This window comes from Pan paniscus, chromosome 1, assembly GCF_029289425.2.
Source record: "Pan paniscus chromosome 1, NHGRI_mPanPan1-v2.0_pri, whole genome shotgun sequence".
NCBI lineage: Eukaryota > Metazoa > Chordata > Mammalia > Primates > Hominidae > Pan > Pan paniscus.
The window spans coordinates 109021196-109044704 of NC_073249.2; the positions used below are offsets into that span (position 1 = coordinate 109021196).

Consider the following 23509-nt stretch of genomic DNA (forward strand, 5'->3'; position numbering starts at 1 on the left):
TGTAGGAGACATCAACCTTTAACAATACATTCTTGAGGAAGAAGAGACTCCTGTAAGAAACTATCTTGTAAGAAGGGATGAGAATTACCCTAATGATGTAACTGACAACACAGTTTCTAGTTTTTCCTTTCTTTCCTTCCTTCTCCATTTTTTCCAGCTTCATATCCTTGTTTGTTCATGCTACATGAATACTTGAAGTTGATAGAGTTGGCTTTAACTTAGGAACCTTTGCTTAGAAAGTCAATATCCTGGCCTTTCCCATAGTACTTGACTTCCTGCAAACCTTGTTAATAATACATTGTTTTTTAAAATGTTGGAGAACTTCAGCCATTGCAGCCTCTTGCTAAGAAGCAAAAGCTATAATGACAGAGAAGCCCCAAAGTGCAGTGGAACCAGGGATCTCCGGGGAGAGTGGTGGTTTCCTGGGCCCCCCCAGAGAACCCAAGGCTGTGCTGGAGATGCTGCCGTGACAGGTGGAGGCGTGGAGAGGCACCTGGCAAGTCCTCAAACGCCTCCCCCTTGATTTAGCTCCTCTAGCTAAGGATACGCATTCCTTTGGGTTTCAGGTTTTTCTTCCCTAAAAAGAGAATCCCCAAACTGGACAAGCAGGTTACATTCACACAATAGCGTGAATGAATTCGCTGGTCGCTCTTTGGATTCTCATTTTGGAATCTCGAAGAAAGAGAGGTGGTGGGAGGAGGGCGCTTGAAACTTCTGGCGATGCCAGTTCAGATCGATTCCAGCTATGACGGAGCGGGAAGTGGATAAAGAGGACCCCAAGTCACAGGAGGCACTCTGAGAGCACCAAGCGCCTGGGGAGGCCATCCGCAGGTGGGCGCGGGGCCTGGATTCCACAGAGGGGCGGAGTCCCTCAGTCAGGCGCTGGCTGCAATCACACCCGAGCGCCAGCCCCCTCCAGCATCCCTGAGTCCCAGAGGAGATCGCCGAAGCGCTGGAAAAGCCGTTCCGCCCACGACTTCTGGTGCCGGGTCGGCGGCGAGACCCAGTTCCGAGACCGTACCGCACCCACTGCGGACCTCCTGGGCCCTACATAGTAGGCGGGTCATGCAGGGCAGCGGGAGGAGGGGCGTGGGAGGGCCAAGGCCGCCGAGTCCCCACTGTTCAGCCAGCAGGAGCGCCCCGCAGCCCTCCCGGGACACGGTGGACACGCTTGTCCCAGACCCGGGCGCCCTCCTGCCGGGAGCCAGGACTGGCCGCAGCAGGCGCTGTCCGGGCCCGTGGGCGGGGTTTCGGGAGGGGGCGGAGCCAGGCCCACGGCCGGTGTCAGGTTGCTCCGGTAACGGTGACGTTTCGCGGCGTGGGCGGGGCCAGCACGCAGGTTGCATATTTTAGGAAGTGAGGAGGAGGCGCGGGCTGGAGCTGCGGCGGGGTCTGGGGCGCAGAGCAGCGGCGGGAGGAGGCGGACACGTGGCAACAGCGGTAGCAGCCCGGGCGGCGGCAGCAACAGCGGCGGCGGCATCGGCCCGAGCCGCCGGCCGCCCTCCCTCCCTCCCGCCCCGCGGCAGCCCTAGCTCCCTCCACTTGGCTCCCCCGGTCCCGCTCGCTCGGCCGGGAGCTGCTCTGTGCTTTTCTCTCTGATTCTCCAGCGACAGGACCCGGCGCCGGGCACTGAGCACCGCCACCATGGGGAAGGGGGTGAGTGTCCGGCGCGCCCGGGGAGGGGGCTCGGGGAGCCCTCGAGGGGAAGAGGAGGAAGTCGGGAGGGCGACCGCGGCCAGCGGGAGGCGGCGGAGGAGGAAGCGGCGCCGCGTGGAGTGGGCTGGCAGAGCCGCGCGGCTTAAAAGACGACGCAGTTTGGAAATGGAGGGAGCGCAGTAACGGGGGGCGGGGGAAGGGAGCGCCGTGGGGCTGGAGCGCGGCATTGCTTGGGGGGTGGGCGGACCCCGGGCGGGGGCTGCGCGCCCCGGAGGCCGAGCGGGCCGGGGGCTCCGAGAGGCGGTGCTTGGGAAGTCTCGGGGCCGGGAGGAGGGGGCTTGCAGCAGCGGGGGCGGCCCCGGGACTGAGCCGGCATCCCTGAGCCTGGCTCCCCTCCCTGCGACCGCCGTCACCTCCTTCTCCTTCCTTTTCCCTCCGCCCTCCGTGCCCTGAGGAAAGGCGCGCTCCTCCCCTTCCCCTGGGGCGCTCCGCCGGAGCCCCTCCCGGGCCTCCGTTCCCGCCGCGGCCCCGGTTCCGGCAGGGGCAGCCTCCGGGTTCGGGGCTCCTCCTGGGAACGCTGGGGCTTAGCTTGCTCCGCGCAGAGGCGGCCGCCCTCCCCCAAAGAAAAAACTGGCTGCTTCTAAGTGCGAAGCCGGCTGGGCGGGCTGGTGCCAGAAAGGGTGTGTCTTCACTGCCCTAAGATGGCCTTTAAGGTATACTTTTGAGGGCTTTCTTGGGCCACTTTCCGTAAACACAGGATGCACCGATGGCAACTGGAGTTGTCATCCGATGGTGGGGAGAGGCGTGCAGATTTTTTTTGAAGGGACGAGCCCTGAAGGAGGATAGGCAGACCCACCAGGGCCTCAGGGTTCAAGAAACCCGAAAAAGGACTGGAGGCTGCAGGCAATACGGTGGTAGGAATCTCTGCCGGTTTCCAGCGTCGCGGAAGCACCAAAGGACGGTCCCTGAAGGAAACGAGGGGTCTTGGGGCTGGAGAGCGGCGCGGAGCGTGGTGGGAATATCGTCACAACGCCGCTGTCCTACATTTCTGTAGCGAAGACTTGATTACCCCTAGCTATTACCCGTAGCTAGTGCAGGAGACTGGGCCCTGGACCCCAAATGAGCCAAAGTCTAGTTGAGAAAAATTTACACAGAATAACCTCGGAGTTCATGGGGTGAAAGTGACCATGTCATGAGAATACAAATGGGAGAGAATCCACTTCGTTGTCTCCAGGGTTTAGCACAGTGCAGACACTGAGTAGGTCTTTGAAGGCCCTGAGGCTTCTGGGTGTAGACAGAGTGTCGGGAGCAGAGGGAGGCTGCACTCCTTGGGGACTCTAAGGGAGTTTTAAAGGAGGTAATTGAAAGGCTTGGACCTGGTGGGGAGAACAGGCACAAGTGGAAATGCACAACTCGCCTCGCTTTTAAAAGCATACAGCGTGGAGGGCTGGTCCAGGTCAGGTGGCATCAAAGAGCGGAGTACAGGGCCTCTCCATTCCCCTGATGGAGTCTGGGTTAGTGGCCTGTGCTTTTACCACACCGTCAAACCCTTGATCATTTCTGTAAACATGCACTTTAAAGCTCATTCTTTGTCTCTCCTGCCTTAAGAGAAAAAGAAAAAAGTTTACTTCCTGAGCTAATTTTGGGGGGTTTAGACATCACAGATGTGTGCCCCAAGCCTAGGAAGGTGAAGTGACTTGCTCAAGGTCAAACGGTTGGCTAGTGACAGACTAGGCGTCCCTGATTCTTGAACAGCCTGTGGCCTCAAGCCTGAACATGCATTTACTCTTTAACATTGAGTTCTTTATACAGAGCTCAGAACTTCGGATGAAACGGGGTATTTGTGATGTTGAATTAATAGGCCATGGAGATGGTTTGGGTAACTAAGTTATGTCCATTTATCTAGATATCTCTTTTATAACCACACACAGGCACACATGCACAGTAGTGATGCGGTAGTAACCCACCTGAATAGTTAGTAGAGCTTAAACCCAGATGTCTTACAACAAAATGTATAGTGGCTAGCAAACACAAGATTAAATTACAGCTGCGAACACTGGGATGATGAGCTGCTTGGCTGCTGGGTGGTAGTTAGCATTTTGAGTATTCTGATACATTGAACGTTAGTTTGCTTGTGTGTGTGTTTGTGTGTGTGTTTGTCCTCAGTGACTTATTGTGAGCGTCCAAATGTTCAGAAGAATATTTCATGTTGGGATTTTTCCACATGGGGATTAAAATGTGGGTGGAGAGTGACTAAAGCCCTGCTGATAATTGGCTAACAAGGAAGCCTGTGCCGGCAGCTAATTTTTAAGGTCATTGTAAATTTCTTCCCCTCCTCTCCTCAGTACCCTTTGTGGCCTAGCTTTTGATGATATTTCAGGTGATTTTATATGTCCTTAAAAGTCTAGTTCCTAAGCATTTGGTAAGAAAATGAAAGAACAGCTCTTGCTGAATCATTCCTGGATGAAATAGGATTTTGTCCCTTTTTTTCTTTCTGGGTTTTATTGCCAGTGACTTGGCTTAAACCGTCAGCTAGGCCTACCACCGGCAACTGTTTCACTCACCAAAGGTACACGCCATAACTGTTTAGAAATGTGGGAAAGTTTGTCTTCTCAAGTGTGTAAAAGATGAGGAGGGGGGGTCTCACCAGGTCTTTCACTGCATTCTGGATTTAGTTTGAATATTATTTACCTAAAAAATAAATCATAGCTTATGAGTAGTGATTTAAGGAGGGGCAGGGAAAAAAGGTTCCAGTGAAGGTGGCAGGGGGGATGCACATGTCAGCAGAAATCCTGGTTGTATGGTAATGTTATCAGCTGCCCTTTTGTAGCTCAGCTTGAAAGTGTGACTAAAGCTCCTCTGGCTGCTATAAAGCTAGTACTTTAGACTTAAAGCATTGTAAGGCAGAGGCCTCAGAGTGGAAAGTTGCCCGGGCCTGGCCGGGAGCTAGTGGCGCAAGTTACAGGAAGAACTAGTGCCTAGAGCTGGGGGGTGGAGAGAGCACTTGTGCCTCACCCTTTGCCTGTCAGTTGTTCAGCGTGTAACAGTTCCCTGCTTCTTAGGTTCTTTCTGTACCCTTTTATAAGGGTGTATCCCCTTTTGGTAACTTACTGTTTGTTAATTTGTAGTGTTCCCTGCCAGTAAGCTTGTAACACTCTAGTGACTCACCTTCGGGTGGGAGGGTAGGAAAGGGAGAGGCCTGCCTCCTAAACCTGGGAAGATGGGGAGAGAGTGGTAAACCTGAGAGCCCAAAAAACAAACCAAAACAAAAAAACAAAAAAAAAGATGCCTTTAAAAATCCAGTTAGATGTTTGCCCAGATGAGGGCTAACACTTAAAATATGCAGATTCCTGGGAACGTTATTCCTAAATTGCATTTAAAAATAAAAGTGAACTAACTCAACATCTTATAGCACAATAGGCTTGGCACTCATCCATGCTCCATTCCAGTACCCTCAGTCATTGTTTTCTGATTATTTTAGCAACAAATGAACAGATAAGTGACTTTCCATTCAAATCAGGCTATGTTCTTTTAAATATATCTAAACTTAAGAATAAGAAAGGCTTTAACTAAAATAGCTTTGAAGGATTTTGTATGGTAAAGTAAAATTGGATTCTTCACTTAAAAACAAACAGGTTTAAAAATAAAATAAAATAAAATAAAAGCCCTGAAGCTTCAGTTTCTCATCTGGCTTTTGGATAGAATGCTCATCCTGGGGATCAAGTGAAGTAATCTATGTTCTGTTTATGGAAGGAGTGCTGTGCCAGCCTGAGTTGTGGCTATTGTTATTGGGCTTACATAGGTACAGTAATTAGAGCCAAGAGAAGATCAAATCTTTACAGACTGGGTTTGTTGTTCGTCAGTAAGTCATTAGCCCTTGCAAAATTAGAGAGCAGTTTTTCTTTCACCATGAGAACATATTAAGGTTTGAAAATAATGGGAAATACTGTTAATTGCCCTTCATAGGAAAGTCAAGTAGAGGTGTCAATTGACATTATTGCAACTGTTATCTTCGCTCAACAAGCAAATCTGTTTAATAGCATCTTTCTGTCTACTTTCACTTTTCAGGTGAAGGACTTTGTTCGCGGTTGATGATCATTTTTACATTTTTGAAGTCTTGCAAAATAAAATGGGCTTTTTGGCCTTCTGTGATGAGAGGGAGCCTGAACATTTGTGCTGTGCTGACTTCTTCTAGCTGCCCAGGGCTCTCTGCCAGCCAACAGGCTAGAAGAAGAAACCCGAGTGTCAGATCAGATGGGCTCACAGTAATCAGAGTGGCTGGGTTTGGACGGCAAAGCACCAGGCAAAATGTTTCCCATCCCTGCCAGAGCTGTCCAATTCTAGATTACACTGAAAGTACATGTCCAGTACATGATAATGTGCAGTAGAGAGAACTGTAAAACCTACTCACTCATTTTAAAACTCTCCATTTATATATTTTGGGGGAGGGATGTGGAACCTAGTCAGGTCTGAACTTTCTCACGTTGCTATGAATTGAGTGTATGAGAGGAAGTGTGTATTCTTTGGCTGCAGTCATAGAGAGACTGTTCTTAGCATATGACTCACCTCATTAGTTGTGCTGAAATCTGTTGTCAGGAATCCACAAGTTCTTCATATTTATTTTGTGTTTCGGATAGCAGATTCTGTTACGAAAGAAGTACCCTTCACCCTACACTTTCTCTTTGGTTTGGTTTTTATTTGCGTCCTGAGCAAAGGAATTTTTGATCAATAGACCTCATTCCTTAGTTCCTTTGTGACTTTACAGTGAATCTCTTTATCTGGTTTTAGACCTCACTTACTAGTTCCTTTGTGACTTACGATGAAATATATCTGCACGTGATCTCTTTCCCGTTTTATTCAAACGCTATTTAGTAATGACTGTTGGCTGTCTCGGTGATTTGATAAGTTGATTCATGGTAGTTCGTGCTTTGTCCTTGGGACTTGTATTGTTTGGGAGCCTGATAATCAGTGTAAGATTTTGTGACTCAGTGGGCCTTGCTGTGTAGATCGGTGAGCTGTGATTTCTCTTTCTAGTCTGTTACCATGTAGGGGCAGGTCCCTAATGCACTTTGGGGTTATCCTCTTGTGTGTTTCTTTTATCTTCCACATGATGCTTCCATGGCACCATATTTGTTTTATTATTTCAATTCATGTGACATTTCTTTAGGGCCTTGGACAGCCTTTATCCTCTTCAGCCTGGCAGTCATTTTCCTTCCTAGCCTAGGCTTCAGGGTACTAATTGAGGAGTGATCAGGACTTACTGGGAGTTGATCTGGTCCTCTCATAACGCATATGCTGATTATTAATCAGTTGTCTCTAACCAGAGCAATCTGGTAAAATGAAAAAAGGAGGATAAGGTGGTCAGCAGATAGGGGGAGTTAAGGAGTAAGTAGAAAGTTTTAACCCTTCATAACCCATGCACCTAATGTAGAGGTAGAATTTTCCATTGAAGAAACTGAAGTTTTTGTCTGATTGTTCTTAATAACTGTAAAAGCAAAAATATATCTAAAGTGCACTGATTCTTTACACCTTTTAGAATTTTTATTTTTTGAATGATCATGGATGTACACTACTGCAGGTAGGGTAGGCTGTCAGGCTCATTAAGAATTGACATGCAGGCAGATTGGGGAGGAAGGTTAAGTCATGTTCTTTTGGGTTGAGGGAACCTGCTGGCTAGAACTGTCGCTGTTCTTTGACCCTTGCTGGCTGATGGGCTGCCCAAGTTTGGATATACTAAACTGGGCTCACAAAGGGATCTACTGCTTTGGCCTTGGTAAATTATATTCTCCAGGATGCATATTTGGGTGGGCAAGAGAAGGAATATGAAGGCATGGTGGCCCCTCAGGCTCACCTCCTCTGCAGAGAACTGCTGCTCCTGCAGTGATGTGCTGCTGCTGGGGCTGGATAGCAGCCATGGTACTATGACAGTGTCCTCCCTCAACCCCGGCCATCCCTTAGCCCTCCAGTCCCTGGCTCGACAATTCCTTGCACATAAACTAAACTACTTAATCATTTAGGAGCCAATGGAGATGTAATAAACTGGGCTAGATCATTTCTTGACTGTTATTTTCTTTAAGTTTTCACTGATAAGATCAAATGAAAAATAATGCCAAAGGAGTTTTTTCTTCAAAGGTTTGAAAAGAATTTTCGTAGAAAGCGAAAAATGGCAGTAATGTATATGTTAATTAAGACCAAGTTATAATAATAGCCTTTGTGTAGTGCTTTGAGAATACTTTTACATACACAATTGTGTTGGATGATTTAATAATGTATCGACCAGGAAAATGAGAAAGCACCCCTCCCCCTTACCTTTTACATTGAAGGTAGCCCAGACTTGGCAGCCTCTAGGGAACCAGCAAGGTCAGAGTCCGTCACACAACTTTCCTGCTAAAGTGGTATTTGCCAAATCATGTCCAGAGGTGTTGTTTCTACAGTCTTCTTGGCAACTCTGAAATGGGCTGCATTTGGGGCACTTCCTTTTGCCATCCTTCTGGCCCTTCTTGCCTGTCAAAAGCTTTTGTTTGTGGGCTTTGGAAATAGTCCAGTTTTTAAGGTGTTTTATTTTTCAGAGTTAATGGTTTCTTGACTAATCAGACTATGAAAATGCCTTCTCTAGGTTCTTTAATAGTTATACCAAGTGTTATTCCCATTTTAGGGATGAGGAAACTAAGGCTGACAGGCAAAGGTCATGTAGCCAGCATGTGGCAACACTAGAATAAATTGGCAGACTCAACACCATTAGCAGACCTGTCTGGAGGGAATGGTGGGTCTTGAACTTTCAAGTACCCTCTAGACTTTTTTAGCAGGAATTTCAGAAGTCTCAAGAATTCTGAGCTCCCTGCTGGCCACGGGGCATCGTGCTGATATGGTGGGAAAAATGCAGGTTGAGAAAGCCTTTGCATCCTGCCCTGTTGGAGGCTGGTGTTTGGGATGGGTATGAAGGCCTTTGGCGGTGGCTATAGCTTATGCGGACCTGAAGCAATATACCTCTGGGATGGAAGCTCCTGCTTATTTTGGGATAATTTCTACATCTGTCATATCTATCCCCAACCCTGTCCCCATTAAATGGCTAATTGCCAAAAAAGAGGAAGGAACATCTTCAGCTCCAGCAAGTCTCGGGGATGTCTCACTCATTGTGAGGACTGTGAGGATTTGGTGTATATTTTTAAGTGAGTGAACCTTGTTACATGTTTTAACCTTGGTTCCTCCTGTCAAGAATTTTATCTTCTCATGTCTTGGGCACCTTTTCCCTCTACCCAGATCAAATAGCAAAATGCTTAGTTAATCTTTGAGAGGATAGAATCCATGGGAAGCACAGGATGAAATGATGACGCTGTGCTAAGCTGTGTCACCGTGGGTAAGCCCCTGCCCTTGCTATGACTTTCCACTTCCTAAATTAGAATGGAAGGGGGGAAAAATACCATAACCCAACTTCATTTTTATGAGTGGCCCTTTAGAAAATAGTGTAATCCGTTGAGTTTCCATTGTACCTTTCCTCAGAGATGCTCAAAGGGGCGGGGGTGCCCTTACATGGAACATGATGAGAGTGAGGATTAATCACTCCCAGTCCTCTGGGAGGGGGGATGTGACCTGAACTTTCTAATTGAAAAAGTAGGAAGTGTGTGCCCAATGCCCAGATGAGTGGGAAGGTTACTGTAGTTGATTGAGGAAATGCCATATTTATCATTCAGCCTTCCCATGACCTTTGTTTTTCCCTAATGCCTTAAAAAATAATAAGGAAACATTGTCCTACCTGATTCTACCACTGTTCATCTCACGCAGTGTGCACTCCCTGACTCTGAATTTTGCAGCTTTGAGACTGAGGTAATTGAGACTGATAGGGATTTAAGGATATTTGGTTCCCACCAGAATAAGCTAATATTAAGTTATTATTTTACTTGTGGAGAAGAACTAAATTGTATAAGCTGCCTGGTTCTTCTAGACACACATTGCCTAGTGAAAAAATTAAAATTTTGAAGAAAAAGCAGTTTTACTTGTTAATACTTACCATGGGTCTCACCCATAAATGGCCTCATTTAAAACTTTGCCTTACCTAGCATGAATGGATAAAGAAAAAGGAGAGTTATTAGGGAATCTAGATTCCCAACTAACTTTAGCACTGATAGTGGTGAAGCTATGGGCAAGACATTTATTTTGTAAGTGGGGGTAAAACTTTGGAACGTGTTCAAAGCCTAGCTGCTCTAGTAATCCTCTCTCCTCTTCTGGAGTGGAAGATATTGGAAGTCTGAGAATAAGCAAAGCATGCAGATTATGAAGCTGAGGGGTTATAACTATTTCATTTATTGAAATATATTTCAATGATATTCAACTTGCTCAGAGAGAATCCGTGAGCTGTATTTTAAAAATCAATACAGGCTGGGCACGGTGGCTCACGCCTGTAATCCCAGCACTTTGGGAGGCCGAGGTGGGTGGATCATGAGGTAAGGAGTTCAAGACCAGCCTGGCCAAGATGGTGAAACCCTGTCTCTACTAAAAATACAAAAATTAGCCGGGCGTGGTGGCGAGCGCCTATAATCCCAGCTACTCAGGAGGCTGAAGCAGGGAATTGCTTGAACCCTTGGGCGGAGGTTGCAGTGAGCTTAGATTGCGCCACTGCACTCCAGCCTGGGCGACAGAGTGAGACTCCATCCCCCCAAAAAAAAATCAATACAAAGTGGTCACATAAATCTTTTAGAGATCCTTAGTCAATGTCTTTAAAATGTTTTTTAAGTGTTGTGCTTTCTCATTAAAGGTATGAAGGATATACCACTTTAGCTGTGGTTCCTTTCTGGTAGATGACCTGCCTTTTCCTTTTTGTTTTATTTGTCCACTTGTATGTGTTACTATTTTTCATTTAAACTCTGGCACCAAGAGCTGTACCGAAAGAGGCACCAACAAATGTGGTTGCTCCATAATGGAGAGAATGTCAAGAATGTTGACTATCTTTAGACCTGCTTCATTAATAGATAAGATAGAAACTAAAGAACCCACCCAGTTGGAAGAACTTATTAGTCAAGTAGTGCTGCACACGTGACCACAGAAGTTAAAAAGGTAAATAATGTGTCTCTACATGTGGCCCACTCCAGTGAATTTGGAGAAGGATTTCTCCTTGGAGTCTTAAGAGGATATTTTTAAATTTAAGTGAACAATGTATTTTATTTGCAACTGTATTAGTTATGACTGAAACACACATAATACGTTTTGATTTTCTTTTTTCATTTCAGCACAGTAAAATTATAATCTGGACACGAGTTCCTAATTATTGCTTTAGTAGCTGGTAATGCACTTAGGAAAGTTAGAAATGAGTACAGGAGAACCACAAAATAATAGTAATAGCACCATATGTCATGCATTTTAAGAAAATTGCTAATGTCTACTTTTTGGCCTTAAGTTGTACTTGTGGGAGGCTGCTTCAGGGGGAGGTGTCTGGAACAAGGGGCTCTTCTGCTCCACTAAGCTTTGGAGCACCAAGTTCAGGCTTTGTGTAGCTAAGCTCAAGGATTTTTCAACAGGGGTGGGGGAGTGGAACAATCTAAATTTAAACTATAGAATCAACATTTTCTTTAAAAATTGTTCCAGTTTTCGAGAGGCGTAGGTGGATCCTGTGAATTATGTGATAATGCACACGCTTTTCCTACATCCTGCTTATGTCAAAACATTTCCAGAGACTTTCATTTTGGAGGTTTTATTTTCAGGCTACAGAATGGGCTGGGCGCTCCCTTTTTTTATCTCTTATGCAAAGAATTTTAAGGAGTCTTAGGCTGACTTTTTAATATGGGAAGCTGGTAAAGGTCAGTGTTCTTATGTGAGCACTAAAGATATTTAAATTTGATATGTAATAATGTCTTTGCAAAGCAAAGAATATAAACAGTATAAAAGTACTAGCATTTAGATGTATTGTATCATTTAATCCTTAAAAACATGAAATGAGGTTGGCACTATTCTTTATCTCCACACTGTGGAAGAGGAAATTGAAATGTAGAAGTTAGTAACTTGCCTAAGGATACACTGCTGGTAAGTGGTAAAGCCCAGGATTTTAACTCAAGCCTGTCTGATTGAGAATGCGGACTCATAAGCACAATATTGCACTCTAAGTTAATAATGTAAAGTTAGTTTCATTCTTTCAGTAGGGAAGATGGAAGGCTGCAGAATAGGGATTTTGATAGCAAAAATCTCCTCATTAACCCCAAAAGGAAGTGGCACTGGCAGGGCCATTCTGAAGCCTACCGGTAGCTTCAGAAGTGTTCTTAATGCTCTTGGATGGAGAGAATGTATCTTGAGCCAATGTATTAATGGTAGATTGCTTTGCTTATGTAGTAGGCAATATATGGGTATACATTTTCGTGACTATTATCTTAATGACTATTCCAAATTATGACTACCTTAAAAACTACCAAAATCCCCTGCTCCAGAATTTTCAGTTTCAGATGAGGTTCATAATTCATGGCCTCACTTTTCCCACATTCTCCTACAGGTTGGACGTGATAAGTATGAGCCTGCAGCTGTTTCAGAACAAGGTGATAAAAAGGGCAAAAAGGGCAAAAAAGACAGGGACATGGATGAACTGAAGAAAGAAGTTTCTATGGTAAGTACTAGGAGGAATATTGTATTCCATCCTTATTAAAAATCCATGATTTTTAATCCCCCAGGCCTCACTGTATTCTTCAAAGAACTGCTATATATTAAAAGAGATCATAGCAGCTGTACAGATCTCATCTAGTCATAGAGGTTAATATTGAACATATACTTTTTAAAAGCTGTTAGAGGGTAGGAAAAGTTAGTCACTCTGGCATAACCAGAGATAACAGAAGGAACTTAGGTTGATACCATGAGTCTTTGCTTTTCTCTGTATTATATCAAACATTGGGAAATTCAGCCTCTCCAGGCGATGGAAGCTTCCATAGACTTAACCTGTCTAGAATCGACCTGGTCATCAGAGAAGGCAGATAAGGTTTTACTAGATCCCTGAGAGCTGCTGGGTTTCTCTGAAGTGTTATGGCAAATAGTAATGGGCCACGGTCACTCAGCTTTAGCCATTCTCCAGTGAAGAGCTGTCAATGATAACTGTGTGGTTGTAAAGCCACAAAGCGATGGTGAAAATTGTACCAACTTACGCACTGAAGGAAACATCTGCACTTTGTTTAATAAGCTTAATGATAGTAATGAATAATGCTATTTTTTCTGTCATTTTTTTATACTACACTGTTTAACTATTTTCTTTGTTTCTGTTTTCCCTTAGGATGATCATAAACTTAGCCTTGATGAACTTCATCGTAAATATGGAACAGACTTGAGCCGGGTATGTTCTAGTTTGAAAGCTGTTGTACAAAATCCTAGTTTTCCGTATTATATTTTCCCCTGTATTACATACAGGTCTAACCTCAGGGGCTCTAGTAAGAAAATGACAGACACCATCTGCATATCTACCATGTGACATGCACAGAATTTGGGCATTTATATGCTACGTTTCTTTTCCCTGAAACTTTTTGAAAGTAGATGTTATTTTCTTTTCCCTATTTTATAGTAGTTGAGAGCCAGTAAGTGGGAACACCAGGACTTGCAGTTGGCTTCAAAGCCATGCTTATGCCTTGACCTTTTGATGATAAATTTTCCCTTTATTTTTCTACATTTGTTAAATAGAGTTGAATCTTTCACCTAGTTGAATCTTCAACAATTCCCATTTTTGCGCTTTTCCCAGCTAGCCCATTGCAGTGTGTTATGGTTATACTGTCATTTGTTTAGTTATTCTATCATTTAGTTGGAAATTGTTTTGTACAAAAATTAAAGAAACCTTTTCATAAAATAGGCGTTATGTATCCTTGTTATGTAGAGGATTTTGATATTAAATGTGTAACAAATGTTATAAAAGTAAATAGTCTAGGGATGTCTTATTTCCAGATAATCACTGAAATGTCTGGGAATAACTTGAATAGCAAGCCAATATGTAGCATTTTTTCAGTAAGGCATCAAGAGACATGGGTACTGTGGTATTCTGATATATATTGGTTTTTGTCCACAGTTCCTGGTTCATAACTCCCATAGCCCTTATTACAGTCGTTTGTTATAATGTTGGGTGTGTTCGACCTCAGTGGCAGGCTTCAAGAAACAGGATCTCTCTCCTGCCCTCCTTTTCACCTGTCGCAAGGCAGGACTCTAATCTTGTTCCACTTTTCTGATTTTCCAGGTAGATAGTGTTGGAATTGAATTGGAGGAAACCTTGGTGGTGGGGAGAAACCGCCACACCTTTGCTCACAGAAGTCATCTTCTGTGTTGATTGTTGTGGTGTAAGAGTAGAGAAGAGGCCGGGTGCGGTGGCTCATGCCTGTAATCTCAGCACTTTGGGAGGCCGAGACTGGTGGAACACCTGAGGTCAGGAGTTCGACACCAGCCTGACCAACATGGAGAAACCCCGTCTCTACTAAAAATACAAAATTAGCCTGGCATGGTGGTGCATGCCTGTAATCCCAGCTACTCGGGAGGCTGAGGCAGGAGAACTGCTTAAACCTGGGAGGTGGAGGTTGCAGTGAGCCAAGGTTGTGCCATTGCACTCCAGCCTGGACAACAAGAGTGAAACTCCGTCTCAAAAAAAAAAAAAAAAAAAAAGGAGAGAAGAACAAGGTTGAGAGCGTTTTTCTTGACACAAGCACTTTAAGCTCCAAGAGGAGGCCTCGACTCAGCTCAGAACAACATGCCAACAGTGACTCTGTGCTTACTTTGTGCCAGGCAGTCTCTAGCCACTTCACATCTCACTTAAGTTTTTATTAGAGTCTTAATGAAGTGTGCTCTCTCCGACCTATGCCCATTACTCAAATGCTGTGGGTCTATTTCCTTACCTATAAAATGAGGTTAATAATGCCTAAAAAAGGATTGTCATGAGAATTAAACAAGTTAATTAAAGCACTGAATTCAGTTCCTGGCATGTAGATAGGACTCAAATGTTTGGTAACATGAGCACAAAACACAGATAAATAGATACTTTAGACAAAAATATTTTATTTTTTTTGACTTGTTATTTTGAGAGTATAAAAGTGATCATATTTTCTTCTCTTAATGAGAGCTTATATGTAATTTCCTGCTGTCAGTGAATCTTGGGTTTAAGGCCCATTAGAAAAATAGCAGGCTTTAGTAGAGTGGTTTTTTCCAGTGAGTACTTTTCAGTCAACAGGTTTATTGGGAGTTGGCTAAAATGCACATGGAGGTGAGCCCTTCCCTGCCAGACAAGCAAAGAATCAAGCTGTATATTTAAAACTTGGCTGTTAACCCAAAGGATTTCTACAGGAAGTTTTTTCTCCTTTGATGTTTGTAGAGGGTTTTTTTTCCCCTCCCGACAAAATCAATACACAGAAAACCCAAAGCTCTTAATTTGCAAAACTGAATGGATTTGTGAAAATAGATACCTTTTTGGCAGAAATGCAATTTGGCATTAATCCCTTGATCTAAAACTTAGAAGAAACCAGGCTGAATTCAAATTTATTGATGGATCAATTTAAAGAGTTTTAATCTGGGTGTTATGGGTTCCTTGGGCCTATTGTTTGCCTGAACCCTGTGGGGGCTGGCTCATCAGCAGAATTATTCATGGAGGAATTTGCTAGGTTTTACCTTGGCTCTCTAGCTTGGGACATTTTGTTTCTTCCTTAAATCCTTATTGCAACCGTCCAGCTACCAGGTAGGTATATTGGCTTGTAAGTGCTGGTACAGTTTGCCTTATTTATATTCCACTGCTTCTCAGGGATTAACATCTGCTCGTGCAGCTGAGATCCTGGCGCGAGATGGTCCCAACGCCCTCACTCCCCCTCCCACTACTCCTGAATGGATCAAGTTTTGTCGGCAGCTCTTTGGGGGGTTCTCAATGTTACTGTGGATTGGAGCGATTCTTTGTTTCTTGGCTTATAGCATCCAAGCTGCTACAGAAGAGGAACCTCAAAACGATAATGTGAGTTCTGTAATTCAGCATATGGATTTGTAGTACACATCAGATATCTTCTCCATCTTTGTCTCCCACTTATTCTCAATTACCACTCATTACTGAATGGTTATGAACTCATTACTTAATGGTTATGAACAGCTGTTGCCTTCAAGGCTCATCCATTCTTCCTTCGTTTCCATTTCCTCTCTCTACCACCCACGTTGTAGATGCTCTTACAAGTGGGATGCCCACCTGCATGCGCTGCTGTGAGCAGGCAGCTCTGCTCAGGCCCCGGCCGCCACCCACTGGATGGCAGAGCACAGCTTTTCATGTTGGCACATCCACCTGTCCAGAAATGCTTGGTGGCCATTCTTCAAAATCCACAAGTTGGTTGAAAAACAATCTTTGTTTTATAAAGCAGGAGAAACTGATGCATCTAGAACCTTTCCAAACGTCCAGTTAGTGATCAAGTGTTGGTGTGCCTGCCTCCATTTCTGACCCTTCCTGTGTGGTCTTTAGAAGGATAAATAAGAAAACATGAGTTCTATATTTCTGAAATCTTGGTTTCTCTATTAAAAATCTGTTTTTTATTCAGTCAGATAATTAATTGAATGTCCCTAATTATTGTGTAGAGCCACGGGCCCTAACTTGTCTTTTCCCTTCCAGCTGTACCTGGGTGTGGTGCTATCAGCCGTTGTAATCATAACTGGTTGCTTCTCCTACTATCAAGAAGCTAAAAGTTCAAAGATCATGGAATCCTTCAAAAACATGGTCCCTCAGGTACCAGACGCTTTGTCCTTCCCCAGTGGATGACTTGACAGCCCCAAGCATGTCAGCCTGTGAATTAGTGTGAAGTTAAGGTTTTCCAAGTATTACATGACTCATCAGAGAGATGGATGTCTTCTACCCCACCCAAAACCAACCTATTTTCCTTCTATCCAAAAAGTGGTAGCCTTTCTTTTGAATGTAAACTCTGAATACAGGCACACCATGTAACAGCAGTATCTCTTAAACTGGCGAGCAAGCTTTTGTAACTTGTGTAAATAAAAAAGTGAATAATATCTTTGTTTTGTATTCAGGTAATTAGGATTATGACTTTTTAATTTTATTTTCTTGTTTTGGACGCTACCTTCTCTTTGTTGGTATACTAACGGTGTAAATTGTTTCTTTTCCAAAGCAAGCCCTTGTGATTCGAAATGGTGAGAAAATGAGCATAAATGCGGAGGAAGTTGTGGTTGGGGATCTGGTGGAAGTAAAAGGAGGAGACCGAATTCCTGCTGACCTCAGAATCATATCTGCAAATGGCTGCAAGGTAGATCTTTTATTTTAACAAACCTCATAGCTAGCTCTGCTGTTCAGGCAGCTTGATTTGAGGGGTACAGTAGCCCATGATAAGGCTGGTGTATTCACATGACATTTTTCTTCTTTTCCTCACATATAGGTGGATAACTCCTCGCTCACTGGTGAATCAGAACCCCAGACTAGGTCTCCAGATTTCACAAATGAAAACCCCCTGGAGACGAGGAACATTGCCTTCTTTTCAACCAATTGTGTTGAAGGTAGGCCATTTTTGGGCACTTTGAGCATGGCGTGGTATTTCTCTTGGGCATTAACAAAATCAAAACCATAGGCACAATCTCTTGTTTTATTGGCTCCATTTCTGACAACTTGTGTCAAGCACAGAGCAGAGGTGTTTTCCTAGCTGGCAGGAAACCTTGTGGCAGTTTCCCTTCCCTCCACCTCCACCCTGCCTCTTCTGTCAACAACACCAGTCTGGCATGGGTGTTGGAGCTGCTGTCCTGCTACTGGAGAGAAGTCCCTTTGCCAAACAGCACGTACAGCCAAAGAGCTGGCCCTTAAAAAGTGTGCTTTTATCAACTCTTTTTGTTTTTTTAGTCATCCTATGTAATTGTGTAAAATCCGTGGCTTCCTTCAGGTTAGATACAATTAGGTACAGTTCTCCCTCCCCTTCTTTTTAAGGCACCGCACGTGGTATTGTTGTCTATACTGGGGATCGCACTGTGATGGGAAGAATTGCCACACTTGCTTCTGGACTGGAAGGAGGCCAGACCCCCATTGCTGCAGAAATTGAACATTTTATCCACATCATCACGGGTGTGGCTGTGTTCCTGGGTGTGTCTTTCTTCATCCTTTCTCTCATCCTTGAGTACACCTGGCTTGAGGCTGTCATCTTCCTCATCGGTATCATCGTAGCCAATGTGCCGGAAGGTTTGCTGGCCACTGTCACGGTAAGAGGCAGGTGATGGTCACCCTGACTCAGATCAGCTTGCACGAATGTTACACTCTTCCGCTATCCTATTCTAAGGTATTGCCAACTTATGTTTTATTCTGGATGTTTGATATAGTTTTTCTTGAGAGCCACATCACTTGGTGAATTTTGACAGTGAGAAAACCTCAGCATTTGTTTATACGTAAGATAACCCCAAAGCATACATTTTGCTTTTAAATTATCACGTGGTCCAGAACAGTGCAGTGGAGAAAGGAGAAGAACTTGGGATCAAGTAGGGGGATAGAATATGGTAGAATCCTGTTATTATTTTTCTTAATAGATTGCTTTTCTGGAAGGAAGGGGAAGCCTCATGTATGGGTTCCCCTTATTATTTCTTCAAACTTCAGAAGAAGGTTGGAGAGATTTAATTTTAGACAAATTTCTTCCACATTAGGATATAGCAAGAATCTGTGTAGAATTCCAACCTGGTTGAGTGAAGTAATAATCTTCCTAATATTTTTTAGGTCTGTCTGACGCTTACTGCCAAACGCATGGCAAGGAAAAACTGCTTAGTGAAGAACTTAGAAGCTGTGGAGACCTTGGGGTCCACGTCCACCATCTGCTCGGATAAAACTGGAACTCTGACTCAGAACCGGATGACAGTGGCCCACATGTGGTTTGACAATCAAATCCATGAAGCTGATACGACAGAGAATCAGAGTGGTAAGGCCAGGGTTACCACACACCTCAGCCACCTGCTCACTTCGCTTGGTTTTTTTTCTTTTAAGAAATTGCATGAAATTTCTTTTTTTTTTTTTAACCTCATGGCAGCTTTTTCTTTCTTTCTTTTTTTTTTTATCATTTAGTGAAGAGTCAAGGGTATGGGATATTGATTTTTTGCATGTCAGTAGAAACTTCCAATTGCCCTACAAATGTGATTGAAGAATGCCTAAAATGTGATTGGTTTCATTAATTGGGAAATGAGATGTATCACTGCAGATTTCTATGGGACTTTAATAGGAGAACTGAGAACACAGCCTTTGAAGTTAATGCATTATTGTTCTGTTGTGTTTTCTTGCCTCCATCAGGTGTCTCTTTTGACAAGACTTCAGCTACCTGGCTTGCTCTGTCCAGAATTGCAGGTCTTTGTAACAGGGCAGTGTTTCAGGCTAACCAGGAAAACCTACCTATTCTTAAGGTATGCTCAAGAGTTAACTAATGGGTTGCCTTTTGGAGGGATGTAGACAGCACATGAGAACTGCCATTTGAGTGTTAAAAGTAGCAAATTACCTTTGTGGTCTGTGTGACTGTTCACTGTAGAACACCTGGAGTGGTCTGTGCAGTACTTTGCTGTGTGTAACTTACATTGTGTTGCCTGTAGATCCTGATGTATTATAGGACCCCCTGCTCCATATAGGTTGATTAAAAAGGGAAGATGCAGTAAAAATCTGACCAAAGTGGGAGGGGAGGAGACGGAAGACAGTCTTTATTGGTGAAAAACCTAATTCATCTGCTTTTACTACCCTTGAGTTTATATGTTATCACCTAACCTAGTGGACAGTGAGAGCTGAGGGCTGCAGTGACTCCATAATCGTATTTGCATATTAGGATACAGTAGATTCCAGTAACTCCTTTAAGCCCTTTATTTTCCTGAAATAGCTCAGCTTATCTTATCTTATTGGTTCTTAGCTTGTTTACTAATGATGTAAAAATAAGCTCCAGGCCAAAATAAGCCCAGCCTTAGCCTGTGGAATTCTGATGCAGTTTGAAATGATTGAGATTTTACTATGCTGCCCAAGTGAAGATGCAGTCTCAGAAGGATCGTGAATTGTACAAAGTCCTGTAGGAGAAGAAAGCTATGTGAGGCTCTCTGGGTCCCACATTCTCTGTGAAGCTGCCTGTAGTAGTTGTGGGTATAAACTAAGTTGCCAAAGGGAATATGGCTTGGATGTAACTCAGATGCCTTCTGTGATGAGGATAGGGTTCATTTATTCTGCAAAGGAGATTTTCTTGGCATTGAATTGATGTTCATTTGAGGATAATGTTGTGCATCTTGAGGATAAAACTTGAGATAAATGTTTCATGTTTTTCTTTACCTCAAAGTGGAAATGTTCTAGGCTTTGAGCATCAGGTCCCACAAGTATCAAATCTTTCCTGATTAAAAAACCCCAGAAAGGTAGCAGAAGCTGTATTCCAAGTATTTCTGGAGTTCGGCCATGTTGATGGCATTATTACTAAAAAGTGGGGAGGGAGAAGCAGCCCTATTCTGCTTTTATTAAAAATGGCTTTTATTAAAATCAGTGGCTTTTATTTAAAATGTCCCCCACTTATTTTGTGTTTCTTTCCAAGCTGCTATACTTCTGAGCATTGATCTGTTCATCTGCATATGCAGCCTTACATGTTAAGGTTCTAAAAGGTTTACCTATATAAAATTTGTTTACAACTGAAAATGCTTTCAGTATGTCAAAATATAAGTGTGTCATCATGTATCATAGAAAATATGTGTGTCACTGAAGCGTGAGCTTTAACTAAAATGTTACGTGGTTCGATTTTATTACTGTTGGAGTTGGTAATAGCTTTCAGTTCACATCCTTCAGGCCCAGTTAATTTTGCACAGTTATGATTAGAATGTACAGTCTTCTACTTTGCCCTTGACACAGGCAGTTTGTCCCCAGTCCTGAGACCTTAAGCATTTTCTTACGAATTCTACGGTAATGAAAGGTGCTATAAATGTTTAGTCTCTCACTTGGTATTTTCAGATTAAGTAACCAGAAATAGGTAGTTGGGAATAGCATTGGCTTTGAGACTTTTCAGTAGGCCAGGGGAAGATAGAAATAGACTGCAGTAGGTTGGAAGGGTGTGTTAATACCTCTTCTAGGGAAGGTGACACCTTCCCACACCCTTCTTTCACTAGAAGCTGCTGTGGGGCGGGGAAGGACGTTGGGGTTTGAGTCTGAAGCACTGTGAACAGCAGTGGTCTGGGCTAGAGGGACTCCTGCCCCACTTAACACCGCTGCTTCCTTCTTGCCCATCCTCTGCTACCTCTGACAAGATTGGAATGTGTCTTGAGTTATTTTTCCTGTTTTTTAGTGATGCCTCAGTGAAATTTTTTGGAGATAATTTACAGATGATGTCTCTGTTCACAGCGGGCAGTTGCAGGAGATGCCTCTGAGTCAGCACTCTTAAAGTGCATAGAGCTGTGCTGTGGTTCCGTGAAGGAGATGAGAGAAAGATACGCCAAAATCGTCGAGATACCCTTCAACTCCACCAACAAGTACCAGGTCTGAAGATCGATGGGTACACGGAGGGCGAGGGCAAGCTGGGGGACAAAGAGGGGAGGTACATGAGCAGGAAGAGGAAATATTCTCCCTTTGGAGTTTTATAAGCTTTAGCTTTAAATTTTGCCCTTGATTACTACAGAATGTCATAATTTAGTTGAATATCAGCAGGATAAATGAAGCCTCTTGCAAAACACTGTTGAGCCCTTTTGAATACTTGTGGTTTGGGGTGGGTGTGGGCATGTAGGGAGGGGGCTGGAGGTGTCTGTACACAAGTGTTCCCCAATCCCTGTGTTCTGAAATTTCGTATGTTCTTTTTTAATGTGAACAAATGTCAGGAATTTATGAATATATCATAGTGCTCATTTTTTTTTTTTCTGTAGCATTCAAAGTATGTTACAGGTGTAAGATACTTCAGAGTTTAGAAAGAAGGGATCTTGGGTCTTTTATAGCAAATACTAAATAGTAAGTGAAGCTTTGTTTTCCACCATGGACTGCCACACATCCAACCATCCAATGTTTATGTCTCAACAATCCTTCACAGTTGTCTATTCATAAGAACCCCAACACATCGGAGCCCCGACACCTGTTGGTGATGAAGGGCGCCCCAGAAAGGATCCTAGACCGTTGCAGCTCTATCCTCCTCCACGGCAAGGAGCAGCCCCTGGATGAGGAGCTGAAAGACGCCTTTCAGAACGCCTATTTGGAGCTGGGGGGCCTCGGAGAACGAGTCCTAGGTATGCAGATAACCTGGTAACAGAGTGCCTGGGCACGTTTCTATCCAGTAACCTAGTCTGGTAGACAGTTAACAAGTGATCCTGTGAACCTCTATGTCTTGTTGACCTTCCTCTACATCTTTTAGGGGCAATCCTCCTATTTGTTTATTTGCCCCCTATTATTTTGAAAACAATAAGTGCTGAAGAAATGTTCAGCATATTGGGCTGTGAGAAAACAACGTCCTGATGGTTTGCTTCTGACTTGTACTTAGACCTTTGGTCTCATGCTAGTCAGTTCTGTTTGTTTTTTAAAAAAAAAAAAATGGTGGAAGAAGATCTTTCTTATCTAACCTTTGTTGCTATGGACATGACTTATAAGCCTAATTAAAGTTAATTAATTCTTAGTGTGTCTAAGTTAGACATACTATTTCCTGACTGCCTTGGAATGGGTGTGAATTTACATGAGCACTTATGTGCTCAGCTCAGAAACTAGACTAACGGTAAACTTTTAGTCTAAGATGCTACCTATTTTTTTCTACCCTGACAGCTACTGAGGCTGAGAAGTTCACTTTACCCATTGTCTAATGTATTTGGGAAAGTGGCATTTATAATACTTTGTAGGTTGACAGATACTACATTCATTATTTATATAATGCTTCCTATTCTTCTTAACTTGGGTAAATCTAACTCATGGTATCTTTCGTATGTGTCTATCCAACCGAAGGATTGCTATCTTCTCTTTAAGTATTTTTCACTTCCCTACCTCCACCACCCCAAAGTGGAAGCAGTCTCTCTTCTTTGAGTCCACATGGCACGTTAAAGATCATTGTAACGTCATACAACATTGAAAAGAATGTCTTACATTATCTTGATTCTTGTATTTACTATACTAGATGATAAACCCCCTGGGCAGAATGCATCTGATCTGTACTTATCCTCAAAAGTAGCTAGCATGATGTCCCACATTGGTGCTCAGTAATATGTTTCAGTTAAATGAACAAGAGAGCAGAGGTATGGCCTTGATGTTTCCAGAGAAGGCAGCTGAGGCAGGTAATTCCATGATTTGCCAAATCCAAATAACTTAATGTCATCATCAGTGGGCAAGTCTAGAACCCTAATATCCTGGTGCTCAAAATTAGTGTTATCAATTCAGTCTTCTCCACATTAAACAATTTCCAATTCCTTTGAGGCCTGGTGTGATGGATTCTGTCTTTCAAATGCTTTTTTTCTTTCAGTGACTCTATCGTTCATAAATGTTAAATAAAACCCTCACCTGTTATAAAAATATAGGCTTTAAAAATTTTCCAAAGTAAACACTCCAGAGAAAGGTAGGCAGGCTGAATAGGCTGCTGTTGTCCTTCTTACTGCCCGGCGTCACTGAAATTTTCAAAGGCTCCTGTCCTCCTCGCAGGTTTCTGCCACCTCTTTCTGCCAGATGAACAGTTTCCTGAAGGGTTCCAGTTTGACACTGACGATGTGAATTTCCCTATCGATAATCTGTGCTTTGTTGGGCTCATCTCCATGATTGACCCTCCACGGGCGGCCGTTCCTGATGCCGTGGGCAAATGTCGAAGTGCTGGAATTAAGGTAGTGCCCAGGCGCCTCCTTGGCTTCATCTCTTAGTGCCTTGGGACACCCTACTCAGTGAATGTTGCCTTTTGAGGTCCAGATGGCCAGCTGTTCTATCTCACCTGGAATATTAATTTCTCATCTCCAAAGCTTT

At 43.6% G+C, this 23509-nt stretch overlaps 1 protein-coding gene across 1 annotated transcript in view; it reads left to right on the forward strand.

Moving 5' to 3' along the window:
* The first annotated feature begins 1313 nt into the window (after window positions 1–1313).
* ATP1A1 (ATPase Na+/K+ transporting subunit alpha 1) overlaps window positions 1314–23509 on the forward strand; it is a 31535-nt gene continuing 9339 nt past the window's right edge. Inside the window, exons 1-13 of the mRNA XM_034929861.3 lie at window positions 1314–1656; window positions 12131–12241; window positions 12896–12955; window positions 15386–15589; window positions 16229–16342; window positions 16740–16874; window positions 17004–17121; window positions 17543–17811; window positions 18317–18515; window positions 18881–18990; window positions 20939–21073; window positions 21615–21807; window positions 23198–23373. Of these exons, the coding sequence (XP_034785752.1) occupies window positions 1645–1656; window positions 12131–12241; window positions 12896–12955; window positions 15386–15589; window positions 16229–16342; window positions 16740–16874; window positions 17004–17121; window positions 17543–17811; window positions 18317–18515; window positions 18881–18990; window positions 20939–21073; window positions 21615–21807; window positions 23198–23373 (1836 nt within the window). The 5' untranslated portion in view covers window positions 1314–1644. The remainder of the gene's footprint in view (window positions 1657–12130; window positions 12242–12895; window positions 12956–15385; window positions 15590–16228; window positions 16343–16739; window positions 16875–17003; window positions 17122–17542; window positions 17812–18316; window positions 18516–18880; window positions 18991–20938; window positions 21074–21614; window positions 21808–23197; window positions 23374–23509) is intronic.